General features: G+C 43.9%; 1 protein-coding gene across 4 annotated transcripts in view; it reads left to right on the top strand.

Moving 5' to 3' along the window:
- GRIK4 (glutamate ionotropic receptor kainate type subunit 4) overlaps positions 1-19,962 on the top strand; it is a 452,002-nt gene that overhangs the window by 390,481 nt on the left and 41,559 nt on the right. For all 4 annotated transcript variants that reach the window (XM_061592684.1, XM_061592685.1, XM_061592686.1 and 1 more), the window contains 2 exons: positions 289-492; positions 16,084-16,197. In XM_061592684.1, the coding sequence (XP_061448668.1) occupies positions 289-492; positions 16,084-16,197 (318 nt within the window). The remainder of the gene's footprint in view (positions 1-288; positions 493-16,083; positions 16,198-19,962) is intronic.

The raw sequence follows: 19,962 nt of genomic DNA, 5'->3' as shown, positions 1-19,962 counted from the left end.
CCTAATAGGGATGCCACTTAACCAGAATGACATTGTTTTCCATCTGTGAACATTGAGAGGGGTGGAATCTGCCAGTATGGATCTGGTTTGCCATTGCTGCATCCCAGATTGACTTGAGAGGGAGAAGAGAGTCTGGATAATCTTTTTTCCAGAGACTTTGTTTTCTTCCGGGCAGTTCCCGGCAAGTCCATCACATCACCTGCCCCTGCTTTCCGATTTGTGCTAAATCTAGTGCTGTTACAACTCCATGACTAAGATGGGAATGACAGCTGCCCAGTTTCGATACAGGAAAACCCTTACTTAATGCTCAAGGGCAACCATCAAGAGCTGGAAGGGAATGACCGCTACGAAGGCTTCTGTGTGGACATGCTGACGGAGCTTGCAGCGATCTTGCATTTCAACTACAAGATCCACCTGGTTGGCGACGGAGTGTATGGTGTTCCTGAGGCTAACGGAACCTGGACCGGCATGGTTGGGGAACTGATCGCTCGGGTGAGTTAGATTACCAGTAAAGACTGAGTGCTGATTTGACTATGTAGCAGAATCTGCATGGTATGACATTCAAGGCTGCAAGTGTGGGGATGGCTCATATTTGAAGCTTCCTCTGTGAAGAAATTTTCCTTGCACATAGAAAGGTATTGTGTCAGGAACAAGGGCTCTAAATTAGCCTTCTCCCAGGCATTCTAGTTGCCTTTGTGCATTGAGATATTTTTGGTGGAGGATCATTCAGATGTGAAATATCCTACCCACAGAGTAAAAATGATACTTGCTCTTTATGCTTGTGGTTCATTGCTAATTTTATGATGTATTTTATGTTTTATTGGTGTTTTGGTTTTGTTAGATGCTTTGAGTATGTTATTGACAGGGAGACAGGATAGATCATCATGCACGGCATGAAGCTGCTGGCACAATTCCAGCTCTGAGAGAGCACTGAAAGTGAGGAGGGAGAAAGGAGGACAGGCTCATTTTGAAAGGCGAGCATGTACCTCGACTCCTGGAGTGTTTAAGTGACTTTTAGCAGAATGCAGCCTGCTCCACCTGAACTGCCATGCCAAGGACTTCTCTTTCTCTGCAAGCCACATCAGAGAAATGAGGGATATCTTCATGAGCCATCTTTGATCGTGATGATAACCCTACTAAGGAACAATGTAGGGGTTGTACTCCTGTTGTACATAAAGAGCAGGTGAACTATTTAGAAATAGCTCTCCTGAAAAAAGCCCATGGTGCACCATGTGCCATTTTGTTCCTGAGAATAGAGACAAGCATGCCTCTGCATATGCATCCTTGACTACAGAGAACACACCCAAAGTGTCCGTAGGTGGGATTTGAATTTAGGGACCCAAAAACACGCAATCCACTGCATCACATTCTGGCCCTCAGATGTGAGATGCCTGAGAAACACCCCTAATGTATCCATGGATACTGTTGTATATATACAGTATGTTCTATTTAAGTCTAGTGCTGTTGCCTGCCCCTTGATAGTCTGAGGCTGAATGCCAGTTTTTCAGCCATGCTGTAGCCACTGCAGCCAATCATCCACCATCAGCTGCTCACGCATTGTCCAGCATTTTGTAATTTCCTTCCGGCTGCAGTCAACAGGAGTCCAATAAGTGGCTTCTGGGTAGCCTCCTCAATTTCCCCTTCCCAAATATTGTGGCAACACCAGAGACCGTGTCAGATCCTGCCCAGTAAACTTTTTCACCTTCTGAAAAATTAACTCCCAATATTTAAATGCCAATATTTAAATGCCAACACTTGTGACTGCTGATCACAGCCTCTCCAACACTTGTTGTTCCCCAGACCCATTATATGGGCTAAACCAAGAGAGCTGGGTGCCATTGGAGCATTAATCTACTCTAGCGGTTATTATTGTTCTTCCCCATTAACCACTAGACCACCATTCTCGGCATACATAAATGCCATCCGTGGGTTGAGAGGATTGTGTGAAAGCATCCAAAATGATCACAATGGTTGGTTCCGCTTTACCCACTCCTCATTTTTCAGTGCAAGTTTCACCTTTTCACTTTCTCGGTCTCCTGATCTTTATGTAACAAACAGCGGCTAGATAATTTGTTTCCAGGAAGCGGCAAGGTGAAAACACTTATCTCTACAAAAATCCACGGCTGCCACTTGTCAGAGCATCCTAGTACCGCACCAAACGCTTCAGCTTCTTTCTTCCCTCTTTTGTTTGAAGGCATCACACACTCCTTTATGATTGTTCCCTCTCACTTCCTTGAAGAATAGTTGCAAACGTGTTTATCTATATAAAAATCGGCGCCGACAGCCCAAGGCATCAGCAAACATTCCAGCAACATTCAGCAGCAACAGGAGGGTGGATTGCCAGCCGGGTTTTTTTATAGCCCTTTAAGAGAAAAGGCTTCTGCTGGGCTAGGTTCCCTAGATGCTGCCTTAGAGGGGAGAGAGCCATTCCACGCCGCACTCCCACACCATCAGAAGGCAAGACGAGCCTTGCTGGATCAAACCAAAGATCTATCTCAGGGGTGGGGAACCTCAGGCCCGGGGGCCAAATGCAGCCCTCAAGGGCTCTCTACCTGGCCCTCAGAACTCTCCTCAGACCACACATATCACTGGCCCTTTTTCACACCCTAAGTGTTTCTGCCTGGCTGGAATGAGTCCTTGCTTGTCTCTTGCTTGTTTGGATGGCATACATGCTTTTCCTCCCTCTCCATTTTATCCTCACAACAACCCTATGAGGTAGGTTAGGCTGAAACGTTATAACTGGCCCAAGATCACCCAGAAAGCTTCATGGGTGAATGGAGATTTGAACCCTGGTCTCCCAGGTCCCAGTCCGACACTTGAACCACTACATCTCACCAGCCATCTAAGCTAGCTGCTATTAGCATATCTTATGCATATCATACAGCTGGTATAGCACAGTGGGGAGGACAGCCTGGCTGGGAGTCCAGAGTCTGTGAGTTCAAATCTCTGCTCATGTCTCCTGGGCCAGCTAAAGATCACCCCACAGTGAGTGGCTCAGGGGTTATGTGCCCTGCCACCTGTGCAGCCGTGGGCAAGCTGCATAGTCTGCATAAAGTCAAGATGTCACTCACAGACCTGAGGCTGCCTAGACAAAACCCCATCCATCCCACAACCAGTCAGTGTTTCTAACCAAAAACCACAACTAAAAAAATCCTGGCAGCCAGCCAACCTGAATGCTGTGGCACGATTGCTGACGTGAGTGAGACCCTATCAGCACATAATACCTCGGCTCTGAAATCTGCACTGGTTGCTGATTTGCGACAAGGCCAGGCTCAAGGTGCGCTTTCTATGTTACGGGTGCCACATAATACTTGTTCTGCTCTTGTAAGAAATCAGTCCTTTAGTGTGGCACCACCTATGCTTTGGAACCCCCAGCCTGTTGACATTAGGCAGATGCCTTCATTGTACTCTTTTCGGCACCTTCTAAAAACAGGCTCACCTGAGAAAGATGTGTTTTGCTTTAAGGAGTTCTTTCTCGTATTTATTTTTGCTTTCAATCACACTGTTGCTCGTTTCCCCCCAAACCGAAATGCATCTTCCCCTCAGTCAATGCATGTCCAAGGCAGTGTGACAGCTCTCCCTTCTACTTCCTAGTACATTTGCATTAGCTACCTTTGACGGGGAGCTTCTGACTGCGCTCAGCAATGTCTCTCTCACACCTCATCATGTGAGGAGATTTTAGCAGCTGGGGCCCCTTGCTGTTCCTACTCCGGAGGAGCCAGGGACGCTTTGGAAGATTCTTCAGCTGCTTCCACTGAAGCGCAATTTACCTGTCAACCATTATTCATCTTCAGAAAAGAGGGAGGCAGGCTAAAGAACCAGCTTTGTCAAGTGCCATGTAACTTAATTAGCTGGAGCACAAGCGTCTGCCTTTGCTGCAAACGACCCCTGAATGCATACCAGTTGTTATTTATCGCTTGTTGTGGCAACGCCACAAAACTGGAGATGTTTCAGTTGGAGGAGAGGGCCCTGCTGTGATTGGCAGGGAACAGAAACAGCTCTGAAATGATTTCTGCAAGAGAAACTCCGATTTGGATTAATAGCAAAGTACAAGCAGAACATCCAAGCCGAAGGAGGTAGAGGGGAGAGAGAACAAGGTGGCAACAACGCAAGGGTCTTCTCATGTACGCTACCAATGTGCTCTTTCTCACACACACTTGACTAATTATAATCGACTGGGTATGGTAGAGCAGGCCCCCATGCAGTCCTTGTGTTCATCTGCTTAAAATTCATAGTAAAGCAGAAAATAGAAACCATATGAATTTTTATAAACTGAGTGGATTAGGCCAGGGATCTGGGATTGCTGCAGGCACTTCAGCGCCCTAGGCAAAATATTTCACTCCTTGGAACCCAGCCTTTGCTTGTTGTGATTTGTGGAGGTGTTCCTCAACACACACCCTCCAATGCCAACCCTGCACCAGACTAACTCAGCTGTGCTCCTTAGTTTTTCCCATCCCCGCTGCCTTTGGTGGGCATGCTTAGTGGGAGCTGCAATGTTTCATTCCTGGCTCCTAGCCCAGCGATATCCTTCCCCCTGAACATAAGAGTCAAGTCCTGGAGGTCCATCCAGTCCAGCAGCCTCTTTCCCACAGTGACCAACCACTTGCTTCTGGGCAACCCACAAGCAGGGCATGAAGGAAACAGCCCTCTCCTGCTGTTGCTCTCCAGAACAGCTGCAGCACTAGGGGGACTGAGTATCTGAGCATCTGGGTGCTTGCTGCTCACTTAGGGTTGCCAGGTTCTTGGCCTGATCCTGTGTCTTTAGGGGAAGAGAAAGTCAGCCAAGTGCAGGTGTTCTTGCAGCACTCTAATGGGAAAAACCACAAGGTGGAATTCTCCCTTGCACAACTTTTAAAGATACAGAAGACCTCTTGGTTGCCAGTCCCAGCCTCCAACACCTTAACCACTACTTCACTTAATGGTTTAAAGGAGAATGTATCCCATAGTTAAAATACAAAGCATGTGGTGTGACACGATGATAGGAGTTGTAACAATCATCTAAAGGTTTCCATCACAACCAACTCCCTTCTTGGTCTCCTAGAAAATAAGAATATAAGAAGGGTCTTACTGGATCAGACCAAAGGTCCATCTGGTTCAGCTTCCTGTTTCCGGCAGTGACCAACCTCTGGGAAAGCATATAAGCAGTAAATGAATGCAGGAGTCATCTTGTTTTTAGGGTATACAACCTCTGATGGTTTCCTATAACTAAGGTGATGAAAAGCCACTCATTATCACTATCCTCTGCATTCGACTCGATCCCCTGGGATATTTTGTGGTCTAAACTATCCAAAACTTCTATTGACAAAAGACTTTTATTTTTGATGTACCACCTGTACCAACAGACCTCCCTATGTGTCCGCTGTGGAAAAGAGGGTGGGTTAACCAATTCCATTCCCACGTCCACAGGGGTGAGACAGGGCTGTATACTTGCCCCTCTCCTTTACAATCTATTTTTAAATGACCTGAACGAACGTTGCCTTTCTCATGATTTCCACACCCCCAAGATTGCGGTTGAAAGATGTCCTTTGTTACTTTATGCTGATGATGCTGTGATTCTCTCATTATCGAAGGTTGGGCTAAAACGTACACTAAGGGCGTTTATGTCCTATTGTACAGAGAACCATCTAATTATAAATTTTGATAAAATGAAAATTTTAGTGTTCTCCATGCGAATAATCACCCCAGTTTGGATAGTCAATGAAAATCCAATTGAACAAGTAGCCCACTATAAATATCTTGGCATCACCGTCCACTCTTCAATGAATTGGTCTTTTCATATAAGAATGATGTTAAGGAGAATTAAGAATTCCCTAAACAGTCTGATTCGTTATGTTTACTATAAAGGGGGACAATTCATTCCTGCAGTCATCCAGATATTTAAAAATAAAATCATTCCCTAAATTCTATATGGAGCTCCAATTTGGATCCACTCTATGGACCACACAGTTGAAGCAGTTCTTTCCTCTTTCTTACGATGCTTGATAGGTGTCCCCAGATGTGCGCCCTCGGCGGCGCTTAGATTAGAATGTGGGTTTAGTTCAATGGAAAGCCAAGCTTGGCTGACGACTGTAAATTATTGGGTCAAAATATCAACTAATATTTCGTCTGGGCTTCTATTTTTATTTTGGAATGATAATTGGTCATCTAAATGGAACCATAAATTGGAAATGAAACTATTACAAATGGGTCTTTCGAAGGAATATTTACTATCTCATTCTCCAAGTGATGCTTTAGCCATAATACGCTCGCGAATTAAGGATATTGATTATCAAACTACAATCTCCCTAGCTTCTAAAACATGTTCCCCATTGTATTTGAAATTAAACTTTCTCCTTGGAAAATTTAGTTCCTATTTAGATTTGCTTACAATCCCCAAATTTCGCCTAGCATTTTCTAAAGCTAGGTTTAACTCTTTATACTCTGCGGTTCTGGAAGGGAGGTTCAGGGGGGTTCCCTATGAGCAGTGTGTCTGCCCTTGTGGTGCTGGTATTGAAACCCTTCAGCACAGCTTTTTATCTTGCCCCTTGTATTCTCAGATTCGCTGTAAGTATCTTAATGATATATTGCTAAAAGCTTCCCATAAGTCGCCTGAAGCTTCCATTGTTTATCTACTATCTGGTTCTGATAAAGAAATCACCTTCCAAGTTGCCAAGTTTGTTTATGCGGCTCAGCAGAAACGCATTTATCATACATGCACTTAATTTTTGCTGTTCGTACTGTATTTTCCCTTCTGTTTATATATATTGTGTACTGTTCTTAAATATGGGTCTATGACTGACTGTAAATAAACTCTACTACTACTATCCTCTGTGGATTTGCTTTTAAAGACATCTAAGTTAGGAGTTAGAGCCAGTGTGGTGTAGTGGTTTCAGTGTTGGACTAGGACCTGGGAGACCAGGGTTCGAACCCCCACAGAGCCATGAAGCTCACTGGGTGACCTTGGGCCAGTCACTGCCTCTCAGCCTCAGAGGAAAGCAATGGTAAGCCATCTCTGAATACCTTACCACGAAAACCCTATTCGTAGGGTCGCCATAAGTTGGGATCGACTTGAAAGCAGTCCATTCTCATTCCAAGTTAGGAGTTATTACCATATCTTGTGTCAGTGAATTATGCCTGTGTGAAGAAGTCCTTTCTTTTGTCTTCCTGTAGTGAAGGTTCAAGCTGAGGCTTCTATTTTGCAGACACTGGTGCCCTGTAGCATAAGGTATGTGCCAAAATTAAAACTGTGTTTCTAAGAGCCAGGCCACAAATTATAGTGCCATACATAAGTCTTCTCTAAGAGATGGATTAGCAAAATGTAATCCTCATATTCGTTTCGCCATTATCTTCAAGCATGGCTATGACATAATATGCCCAAGTTTTGGAAAAAAAACATGAGAGAACCCTCCGTCTTTACTGGCTCTGGGCTCAGGAGGAATCACCTTTCCAACCCCACCAGGTGTTTGGGGCTAGTTTTCTTTGTCTAACTTGGCGGGAGATACCTGAGCATATGGACAGGCAGGCATAGAGCACCAGCCCCGGGATGGTGCTAAGTGTTGTTAGGAGTCTTGCTTAGCAGGTCATCCCTCACCAAGCTGCAGACTGCCATTTTAAACCATCACTGAACACCAGTCATCCGTAGTAGAGTCAGGGCTAGCTTCATCAGCCACCATAGCACCATAGGGTCATCCGTCGGGATGGATTCAGTCCCCTTATTTTAACTTTCAGTGTCTTTAATTGCCAAGTCCGTGGAATGCAGTTAATAACAGCCCTGCTGCAATGTAGACATCTTCTGAGCGTGCATCCTGAATCGGAGGCAGCATCAACATTTAATGACAGCCGAGTCGGGTCATCCTTTCAATTTCAGGCATTAGTTTGTCAGGGGACCCTCTGAAGCAGGGAGTATTTTGTTCTAATTTAAGCAATCTTCTGCCTGGGAAGCAACTGGAGGTACTAATGCTTCTATAATATGCTTTGTCTGACTTGAACTTTCCCACTTTGCTTTCATAGCAAGAAGCTGTAAAGCTAGCAAAGTACATGTGCAAGTAGCAGCACATCAGTTAGGACAAGAAAGGCACACACATTCTCTTTCAGCTATGGCCACCATCCCTTGTAATTATTCAGAGTCAACTGAAGCCTTGCGTCAGGAGGCCTCAGCAAGAATTGCATCCAGGGCAGCTGGCTATCAAAAGCAGGAGCGGGGTCCAGAATAAGCAGGGATCAAGTTCCAGAACAGCAAGATGACCCAAAGGCAGGTACATAGTCATAGCTGCTGTAAATGCTCTGTGTGTGTGTGTGTGTGTGTGTGTGCGTGCGCGCATGCGCTGTGGAGGCTGGTCTTTTAGGATGAATGGGGCAACTGCCCTGCCAACTTCAGTCTGCCCTCAGACAGCCCCCACTTGCCTGCTGTCCTGTTTATAGCCAGTCAAGGCTGTAGCGCTTCCTATCAGTTTCCTCCTTTGTCTCAGTGTTGCCCCTTGTAGAACTCGGGAAGGCGGAGGAGGATGGGGACAAAACTAGAATTAGTTGGTTCCTCCTGCCATTGGCTCTGGCTCCACCTACTGTTGGGCTGTCTTCCTGCTTTCCATTCCCAAGGGGCACCAGCCACCATTGTGTGTGTGTGCATTATTTGAAACCATTGTAAGATGCCTCGAGAATCATTCAGTTGAAAAGCTGGGCAAACCAAGCCGAAATCTCAAGATTGAAACCATCACAAGGAAGTGATGTCTTAGGCTGTAACCTCACACCAGCCTGAGGAGTAAGCTCTGTGGCCAGGGCTTTATGTGTCCTGGCAAATAGGGATTTACCTTCAGAGGTCAGCTGATTTGATGTGCAGGCTAGACTGGCACTAGATGGCACCCTTGAAGCCCAGAGCTCAGTCCACCAGGCTTGCAATAGAAAGAGAACACAAGTGGTGCCAGGAGGTCCAGCAACAGTGTCTGACTCCTGGAGACCTTGTTTCGATGTCCCTATGGGTACCTTGCATAGTAGCTGGTATAGCACAGTGGGGAGGAGAGCCTAGCTGGGACTCCAGAGTCTGTGAGTTCAAATCCCCGCTTGTGTCTCCTGGGTGTCAAGGGCCAGCTAAGGATCACCCCCACAGGGAGTGGCTCAGGGGTTACGTGCCCTGCCACCTGTGCAGCCGTGGGCAACCTGCACAGTCCCAAGGAGCCCAGTTGCCCCCCAGCTGGCAGTTGCAGACAAGGAAGGGGCTGGCATATGCAGCTGTGGCAAGCTGAGCAGGCCCTAGCCAGCTGGGGAGGACTAGCCTCAGAGGGAGGCAATGGTAAACCCCTCTGAAAACCTCTTACCATGAACACCCTATTCATAGGGTCGCCATAAGTCGGGATTGACTTGAAGGCAGTCCATTTCCATTTCATGGGCACCTTGCCACAAAAGCAGTTTCCTTTTCCATAGAACTATTACCTGTAATGTCAATCCCCAGATGCTCCAGGTAGCTATACTATGCCTGAAAAGCCTACATTAGCTATCTTTTCCCCAGAAGGCTTTATGGTGCTATTGAAGGTCTTTTTAAAAAAAAAGTTCTGACAGCTTTATGCAATAGTGAAATTTGATGCTATGCAGACATTTGACAACATTCTGTTCTGCTGATACGTGTGAGATGTCAAATTAAAGCTCAGAATCTGGAGTTTTGCTGAAAATAATTCATTTGCCCCAAATGTCACGCAAACTCAACAACTTCGAGGTAAGCGTAAGAGTCATCCGCTCCTCTACTCCTAGCTGCCAAGAAGCCAAACAGGGCATTTATCTTTAATTGAGGAGCAGACATTCTAGAGCTCAGACATTCTATTCCTGCATTCCACACAATAGAACTCTTTTGGGCTTTAAATCCCATCCACTGAAATTGTGCAGAGTTTAAAAGGTGCTTATGTCAGGGCTTTAGTTTTGTTAACAGCAAGTTCCATAATTTGGAGCAAACAGTCCTTGTCACTGTTCATGTGCTAGATGCCACCTCTGTGGTGCTTTCTTGATGCATTCCATACTTTCTAAACGAAACAGTGAGTCAGATGGTCAGCTACTGCAAATGGTAGTAAATCCTATCATTTTTAGGGACTTTACTGAGCTAGGCACATTGTAATACTTATGCAGACATTTTGACCCTGTCGAACAATCATTTCTCCTCAGGAGAGAAAAATCTGGTTCTTAGGCTTATGTGCTCTGGGGCTTGGTGAAGGATGGAAAGCTGTTCGTTATTTCTTTGTGTGAAGCCTCAGTATGTGGATGTTCTTGTTTCTTTGTTGTCAAAACTGATGCTTAAAAATAATAGGTTGTTTTTTTAATCTGCACTATCACAGGCAGAGCTGAATTCTTATAATCCTCTTCAATATACATGGGGTTCTAAATAAGATTGAATGTGAAACCAAGACATTTTAACCTTGGGGGGGTGTGGGGAAACCTTTCAGACTTTTTTGTTAGGAGGGGGATATACTATTTCTCCAGCTTAACTGTTTTCCACTTGTGAATACAGAATCAAATATATGGCTTTGAGCCAGTGTTGATCCTGATCCCCAGTCAGGGCTAGGGAGGAGTTTGACAGATAGTTTGCAGTACCAATGGAATCCTCACCTTTTTTGTGTTTCATTTTTAAGTGTAGCCTCCTGATGGTTGTTAAGGATCTGATTTCTTTTTCTTCCGATATCTTTTCATTTTTCTGATCTCTTCTGAGATATGTAATATCTGTCTATATATATTTGCTTTACAAAGAATTATCGATATTATAATCACTATTTATTCACAAGTCTCCACTGGTACTTATCTTTATTCTGAATTCTGTAATAATTGCCTGTTTACATTCCTTTTTAAGTGCACTGCAGAGCTGATTAAGGCTGATAATCAAGTCAGTGTCTTCCCCGCTGCTGCTTACAATCATTACCTCATCCCCCCTGTTGCTTTCTGTCTGTCAGTTACAATCAACACTTCATTGACATCAGTGAAAGGGAATACATATTTGAAGAGCTCACATAGAAAGTAGATCAATAAAAGTATCCTTCACACTATCAGTGATTTCAAAGCAATTAAAAAAAAAAGAATTGGAAAAGAAGAAGAAGAATTAATCAGAAACCAGATGTGGAGAGTTGCTAATTCAAAATTCTCTCTGCAAAGATAGAGAATATCAGAAACAATAATTAATCCAATGGCAAATTGAATTATTGCAGAAACGAACCCATTGCTACATTGTAGCAATCAATTGCGCAACAAGTTTCTGTTAGCGCAACTGCTGCATTGGATTTTTTTCTTGCATTGGATTAAAATTCACCTGTCTTCATTAGAGAACATTGGATTCAGCCCATAACATCAAATTAAGACATTTTACAAAATGTTTATTCAATTGATGTCCTGCTCTTCCTCCCAAAGCAGCCCAGTAATATCAAAATAGTAACCTCAAAGCCACGCCAAAAACAGCAACTGCATTGTGACAATGGAGGTGAATAAGATAAACCAGACTGATCATATTCTTTCAAAGTGTACCCTGATGAAATGTGCACATGTTTTAATCTGCTATGTGAAGATAAAGTGATGGGTGCAGAGCAAAATAAAGAATTCCACAAGCTGGGCACCCCTAATGAGAAGGTCCTATTCCACATAGTCACTGCACCTAAAACTGGGGAAAATGCTGTGGTGCTCATGTCCTTGCTTACAAGCTTCCTACAGGCATGTGCCTGGCCACTGTGAGAGCAGGATGCTGGCCCTGATGGATCTTTCTTAGGCTCTTATGTAAGACAATGATGGGATTGTAAAGAGGGCCTTCCTGATAAGCTCATATGGGAGCAGTTGTGTAGTCTTCTAGGCAGAGCTTGGAAAAGTTACTTTTTTGAACTACAACTCCCATCAGCCTCAGCCAGCATGGCCACTGGATTCGGCTGATGGAAGTTGTAGTTCAAAAAAGTAACTTTTCCAAGCTCTGCTTCTAGGGTCTCATGGGGTCTTAGACCTCTTACTTGTTTGGGAGCAGGGTCCCAATGTCTCCAGCATCCTTTGAGCCAATCGGCATGAAAGGGGAGTGTATTAGTCACTGAGAAGAGTCCTCTAACTTGCTTCCTTGTCCTTTCCTGCTGATTGGAGCCAATCAGAGTGAAAGGAGGTGAGTCAGCCACTTAGAAGGCTCCTAGGGATGTCTGTTATTGTGGGAGAAGGCATTAACAAGCATCTCATTCTCAACCCAGCAGCAAAAAAAAGAGCGAGGAGCATGGCTGTGACTATCATGAAAGGACCTTGCACTACTGAATTTACCACTACACTGTTGTATGGGCAGAGGGAGGCAATGGTAAACCCCCTCTGAATACCGCTTACCATGAAAACCCTATTCATAGGGTCACCATAAGTCGGGATCGAAGGCAGTCCATTTCCATTTTCACTGTATGGGAGGAGCAGTCTTTCAGATATCAAGGCCCCAAACCATTTGGAGAGTTAAAGCCCAAGATGTATAAGAGACTACTATAGTTGACCCCCAGATTAGCTGCACATTTAGAAATCCCCCATTTGTATTAGCATTCCACCAGCTCTTGCAGGCATGCCTGTTTAGGCAAGTATTCCCTGATCCAACTGTTTTAATTGCTTTTTAGTGGTTTAATTAGTATGCTTTTTACTAGGCTTGTTTTATTGTATATTTTAAATACGGATGTTTTTAATGTTTTGATGGATTTGTTTTATTGTATTTTAATTATGTACGGATTTTATAACTGATGTTATGCTTATAGATTTTATAATTGATGCTATGCTTGTAAACCGCTTTGAAACCATTAAGGCGTGTAAGCAGTATATAAATCAATTGATCAAATAAAAATAATAGAAATAGCTCAAATAACCTTGGATTGACTAGACTTGACTCATGTATGGCCAGCTTCTTATTCTTCATCTAATTTTTATTTTATTTTCCTAGAAGGGCAATAAAGGAGATGTTCCCACAAGCTGACACTTTTGTTTTTACTCCACCTGCTTTTTGATCACTGTCTCACACAGTGACCTTTTGTAAGCAGGCAAAGGTTTTGAAGGTTTTGCAGGCCTCTGTCAGAAACAGATTGATTCAGTAGATTTATAAAATATATATACATCTGGCAAGAGTGGCAGGATCAGGCCTTCAGCCCTGCAAGATGCACATACAACATACCTGTCACATCATGTTTACAGCTTGGGTTATGAATCCTGGGTGATAAATTTCCCATTTTTTATCTCGCAAGTCTTTCTGCGGCAAGGAGCCCATGTAGTGCAGGCACATAAAGTGCAAGTGGGTCTGTTCACAGGCCATTGTAGTACGACTATCTCATGCATTGCAAGTCGTACTGATGCGTGAGGGAGGCAGAATAGTGCTATTCAGTTTCCCCCTTTTTTAAAAGGAAAAAGAAAAAAAGAGAAAGCAATTGCAAGTCATTACAAGAAAGTGATAGTAATAAAAATCATATTTAAAATTAAAATCCTTATCTGAGTTACATGATGATTAAACTGGAGTTTTTAAAATATTAATTTGCATTGCACTGTTGCCAGCTCTTATTTCTCATCAAGTGCAACATCTCCTCCTCCGTTCGTGGGTGAGCTGAGGACAAATGCATTTCATGTATTCATTTTGCTTCTGCAGTGTCTTTTTAGCTGAAGACGGTGACAGTGGCAGCAGCAGCAGTGGCTTCCATGTACAAAATGTGCATTGCCCATGAGAAAGGATCATGTTTCTCCCAGCAATTATATTCTGTGGTTTGAGTCCTGGGAAGATGCAATATCTGTAGAATAGAAAACTCCCTTGAGGAACGAGATTTGGATCTCCAGCAATAGGTGGTTTCTTTACACCAAGGTTCCAGCAAGAGAGTGTGTTTACCTTCAACTCACTGAATGGGAGGACTTCCATCCTAGGATGCAGAGGGCGCTCTACAACCTATGCCCAAATCAAAGGAGGGGGACATAACTGTTTTGCTGGATCACAGACTTTCAGTTGCAATGGAGTCACCTCACTCTCCACACAAACCTTGTTTATATTTTTATATTATTGAAAGGTAAGGTAGGATCTTGCTGTTGCATCACAGCAGCTACATCAGCCAATCAATGTCACAGACTTCATTACCACAAAGAGAACACAGTATAGATCAGGTGTGTGGAGACTTTTGCCATCTAGATGTTGCTGAACATCCAACTGCCATCATCCCTGGCCATTGGTCATGTTTGCTGGAGCTGATGGGAAGTGTAGTTCAGCAACATCTGGAGGACCAAAGGTTTCTCACACCTGGTATACATAATGTGGGGAACCCAGGATAAACTCCCTGCTTGGCTACTATGGTTGGAGCCCCTGGGAATATTTTGATCAGGTGTGGCAAGGTGCAGGTCATGCAGGGAAGAGTCAGGATCATGGAGAGCTTCCTGTAGGATGGTATTCAAGATTGGCCAGGTACCAGACTCATAAATCTGGTCTACCCATGTAGCAGAACGAGTTGGAATCCTGAGATGGGCTATACCATTTCAGACTGTAAATAGGGTTGCCTTTTATTGTTCTAACCTTACTGAAAGTGTAATGTTATCAACCAAAACAACAATACATCAGCATAGAAAATTGTATCCCAACCCTTTCCCTCCTGTGCAGATCACACAGGGTTTTTATTTCGTTTTTGCTTTAACACAGAGGAGTATCACAGACTGTGATTTTGCCTACCCACGTGAAATGACACAGTCCGTTATTCCCTCTCAGTGCTCTGCCATCTCATCACTACCTTGTTCTGCTGCATGTGTAGACCAGGACAAGAAAGCTGGGAGCTGACTAATGACTGACATAGTCCTGCAGAGAGAGTTGTGATTGAAGAGCCATCTCTCTGTAGGGAGCCTGCTTGGAAGTTAAAGGGCCTCCACTCTATTGCACACAGTTTGTGTGTGTGTTCCAGGGTTGGAATACCACTTGCAGCCCTTGTGCTTAGTAGGTTGGAGGAGGAGGAGGAGGTCGCTCTTTGGATGTTGGTAGTTTAGGGAAAGAGTCACCTGAGTCTGAAGAGGGGGAATCAGGGATGGAACTGTCTGGTTGACCTTCTCCTACATCAAAGCTTCTACTGGGGCCATGGCTGTGGAAATTGCTTCCTGGAGAGCTTGAGGACCAAATTGTCTCCGTCTTCAGATCTAAGGACCCATGACCATGACAATGGATGGCCTTGAGCGAGTCACTATTTCTCTGCCTAACCCATCTTGCAGGGTGTTGTGAGGCTCTACACGCCTATGACAGAGGTTCCCAAAGTGTGGTCCACAGACCACCAGTGGTCCAGGAGCTTCATTGAGGTGGACCCTGGCATGTCTGTGGATTAGTGGTTGAAGATGGGAAGTGGCACATCCATTTAATTAAATGTTTACATTGATTTTAATTGTATTTTTATTGCTTATTTTATGTCTTACATATTTTATTGTATTACAATTTGAAATCTGTGGAATAAAACTGTAGTATATATTGTATTTGAATGTGTTACAATTTGAATTCTATAGGTTCATGGTAGATGCTATATGTTTTTTAATTGTATTTCTATTGCTTCTTTTATTACTTATATATTGTATTTTATGTATTACAATTTGAAATTCAATATATAATAAATAAAAGCAGCAACAGACATATAATAAAAACATACAGCATCTAACACAGCACTCTGCAATTGCTACAACAGGAAGAAAAAAAAGTTTAAGTGTTCTACCACAACCCTCATAGAATCATAGAATAGTAGAGTTGGAAGGGGCCTACAAGGCCATCCAGTCCAACCCCCTGCTCAATGCAGGAATCCAAATCAAAGCATTCCCGACAGATGGCTGTCCAGCTGCCTCTTGAATGCCTCCAGTGTCGGAGAGCCCACTACCTCTCTAGGTAACTGGTTCCATTGTCCTATGGCTCTAACAGTTAGGATGTTTTTCCTGATGTCCTCATTGAATTTCAAGTGATCCATGAGGAAAAAAAGTTTGGGAACCATTTACCTATGGCATTTGGAATTGCCCCCCTTGCCTGTTGCTAAACCTGACCTCCGAGTGAGAAACCCTTTAGCGACCAGCCGTGTCATGTTCCTTCATTGCCTTGTCCACCTCAGGTCCCACTTTGGAAAGAGATAATTGCTCCTCACTGTGTTCCTTTCTTTGTAGAAAGCTGATTTGGCAGTGGCTGGCCTGACGATTACAGCCGAACGAGAGAAGGTGATTGATTTCTCCAAGCCATTCATGACTCTGGGGATTAGCATTCTCTACCGAGTTCATATGGTAAGAAACATCTCTTAGAAATGTTTCTGCTGTGAAAGATACCTGTATGCCGACGCTCTGGCTAAGGAAGGGAACAAAGATTCATGAAAAATATTGTATCAGTTAAATGCGAACATGCCAGAGTCAGTTAGAGTTGGATGTTTCACTGGGTGAACAAGATTTAGTCCACTCACTGGTCAAAAATTGTCAAATAATGGTCATGTGTTATTAAAGAGTTAAGGCTATGAGAACAACAAAAAAGATAGCCATCAACAGGTTTGGTATATATACTAATACAAAAACAGGAAACAAAACCCACACCCAGATTAGAAAGCTGTGATTGTGAAACACTCACATTTATAAAAAGTATCTAATTGTTTACTGTATTATATATTGATTCTGCCCATCCCCAAAGGAGCTAGCCCCCCCACATTTATCTTCACAACAATCCAGTGAGGTAGCTTAGGCTAAGAGTGTATGACTGGCCCAACATCACCTAATGAGCTTCATGGCTAAATGAGGATTTGAACCTGAGTTTTCCTGGTGCTTCTCTGCCATTCTACCCACTAGGACAAGTGTGGGGAACCTGTGGTCCTCCTGATGTCATTGTACTCACAGATCCCATCAGCCCCAGCCAGCATGGCCAGTTGCCAGGGATGATGGGAGTTGCAGTCCAGCAAAATCATTTATTTTATGTAACAAAATTTATATGCTGCTTGATTGTATGTAAAACCTCTAAAAAAAATTTAAGACAGAGTTAAAAACAGGAATTAAAAAATTAAAAATATAATTAAAATCAGCAGTAACTAAAAACTAACAGACGCTCTGTGGCGCAGAGGGGTAAGCGGCGGTAACACAGCTGAAGCTCTGCTGATGGCCGGAGTTCGATTCCAACGGAAGGAGGAAGTCGAATCTCCGGTAAAAGGGGTCGAGGTCCACTCAGCCTTCCATCCATCCGTGGTCGGTAAAATGAGTACCCAGCATATGCTGGGGGTAAAGAAAGGCCGGGGAAGGAACTGGCAATCCCACCCCATATATACGGTCTGCCTAGCAAACGTCGCAAGATGTCACCCTAAGAGTCGGAAACGACTCGCACTATAAGTGCGGGGACACCTTTACCTTTTAACTAAAAACTGATGAAAATACAGGTTGATATCTACATTTCTGGATAGGCTTGCTTGAGCAAAAATGTTTTAAGCAGGTGCCGAAAAGACTGCAGTGAAGATGCCTGCCTGAGGTCTGCAGGCAGGGAGTTCTAAAAAGTAGGCACTGTCATGCTAATAATTATATATGTCAGCTGCCTGGAAAGGCAGAGCAAAAATCTTTAAAATTAACCAATGAATAAACAAACTGGAGTGTGTGTGTGCTCTGCAGCTGATCTACAGAGTCTCTACCCCACCTGGGTAATTGACGAACTTATGCTGGGTAAAGTTATCCATCCCTCTACCCACACATCAGCAGTGAAGAGGAGGCAAAAGTCACAGACTGAGGAACTGAAGTGTGAGGAAGTGTGTGTCCAAGAAGCTTGTCTATGGGGCGGACAGGAAGACAGGCAAGGGACACCAGTGTGGAGCAATGCGATCACAGATAAGTTGGTAGTGTGTGTGTGTGTACCCCTTGGACGATGGCTCTACCTTAGCCCAGCCTGGCTAGCTGCCCTTCCTCTCCCTAAATCCCTCTGCAATTTCAGATGTCTACAAAATATTCTTTGTCCGACATGAAATGTTTTGATACTAATCCTGCTTTTGCCCCTAGCTGCACCTAGGTGAGAAAAGATGCCAGAAATTTCCTGGCTCGGGGAGGTGGGAATCAATAAAAAACACACCCAAGATTACTTTGAACAAAAAAGGCAAATTAAAAAAGGCAGAAGCAGGTGCTTCAGGGCAGGTTCTGATTCCCTCCTACAATCTCTAAGGTTTTTCTTGTTTATTGCTGTTGTGCTGCCCTGCCGGTTGGATCCAGACTTATAAGCCAATGAAACCTTAGCCATCTATTATTTATAAATTTATATCCTGTCCTTCCTCCTAGAAGGAGCCCAGGGCAGCAAATAAAAACACTAAAAGCACTTTAAAACATCTTAAAAACAAAATACTTTAAAACATTAAAACATCTTTAAAAAAATTAGAGAACAGAGATGTCTAATATTTAAGGGGAGGGAATTCCAAAGGGTCAGTGCCACAGCACCAAAGGTCCGCTTCTTCCTATCTTGTGTAGAATGGACCTCCTGATGAGATGGTATCTGCAGGAGGCCCTCACATGCAGAGCGCAGTGATCGACTGCGTATGGAAAGGGTAAGACGATCTTTCAGGTATCCTGGTCCCAAGCTGCATTAGGGTTTTGTAAGCCAAACCCAGAACCTTGAACTTGGCTTGGTAGCTAATGGGCAGACCTAGGGATCTTCTTTTTGAGGGCAGGAAAACAATGGAGGACCCCCTGTTGTTGGAGGTTTTATTGAGATCAAAAGCAGCCCTGTTCCTTACACAGACTCCTGGACCTGCACGTGGAGCAAATGCATGGTCCCAAACAATTGCCAATAGGTTGGCAGGTGATCTGATTTCTATACCACTTTGCCTCACTTCCTTTATGGCATCTCCTTAGCTGGAAAAACTACACATGTTTCATGTCTGCCTGATGCAGAGCTACTGACTGGAAATAGTCTCTGTCAGGAAAAGACGGTGAGCTATCCTGCTCCCCTATCCCATAACGTGCCTAAAAACAGAGAGCAGATGAATGGCAGCAAAGTGTCTGCAGAGTTGTGTACCAAGCCTAGGGTACTGTTTACCTACAGGAATGGAAACCACAGTTAAATGGATCTGTGGGATTTGGCTATTGTAGCTGATTTACATGATCCACCACAGTACCTGTGTCTGGGCTCTGTCTCTTCAGACTGGAGGTGGGGAAATGAATACTTGACTACTACTCCCTTTTTTTGGAAAAACTCCCTGCACGTAGAAAACAAGCACATCAGGGAAAAGGGTTCTGACATGGCACAGAACAGGAGCTGATATACTGCATGCATGTGCTGATCACATAGCTTGGCCCTTAGTTGAACAAGTTTATCCACATGGATTTATGAAGCTGCTTTGTACTGAGTCAGAGTACTAGACTATCTGCCTTGACTGATGGTGCCTATCCAATGTCTTTGGAGAAGGGGGTTTCTCTGTCCCGCTACCCAGGATGTTTTTCAGCTGGACATGCTGAGGATGAGCCTGGGAACGTCTGCATGCAGGACACTGAGCTACGGCCTCCATCTCTATCCTTCTGGGTTCTAGTTCCTTTTCAACAGGCAGAATTAAAAATGTGATCTCTCTTGAATTGTTATTCTTTCCCCCCTACCCTGAACTCTACTTTTTGCCTGAATAAGCCTCCAGAAGGACCATGTTCTGCTGGTTGCACATGTACAAAGCTGACTTGGTCATTAGTGTTTCCTGAGAGTCACTGAGTCCAGAATATTTGTGTTGAAGAAGTTCTGAATGGAGCACTATTATACCTGCTCTGTATCTGTGTGTTCTCCATATGTTCCGTGGGCAATAAGGATACACTCTTGATTTCCCCTCAGTTAAACAGCAACATAAACAAAGCACTAAAACAATTATAGCAGATTCGCAGCTTCTGCCCTTGCAATATCCGTGGCTGATAAAGATGTAGCCTTTCCCAACAATACAGACAGAGCTTCTGCATCTCCTTCTCAGTGGAGACCTTCTTATTGCAAAGAACAAACAAGTAATTAAAACCTACTTAGCATTTTGATTCCTCTGCTATGTGGTGAATCCAGGATCAAGGAGT

Source organism: Rhineura floridana, chromosome 12 (assembly GCF_030035675.1).
Source record: "Rhineura floridana isolate rRhiFlo1 chromosome 12, rRhiFlo1.hap2, whole genome shotgun sequence".
NCBI lineage: Eukaryota > Metazoa > Chordata > Lepidosauria > Squamata > Rhineuridae > Rhineura > Rhineura floridana.
Note: the sequence above shows the minus strand (reverse complement) of the source record. Positions and strands in the feature narration are given on the sequence as shown.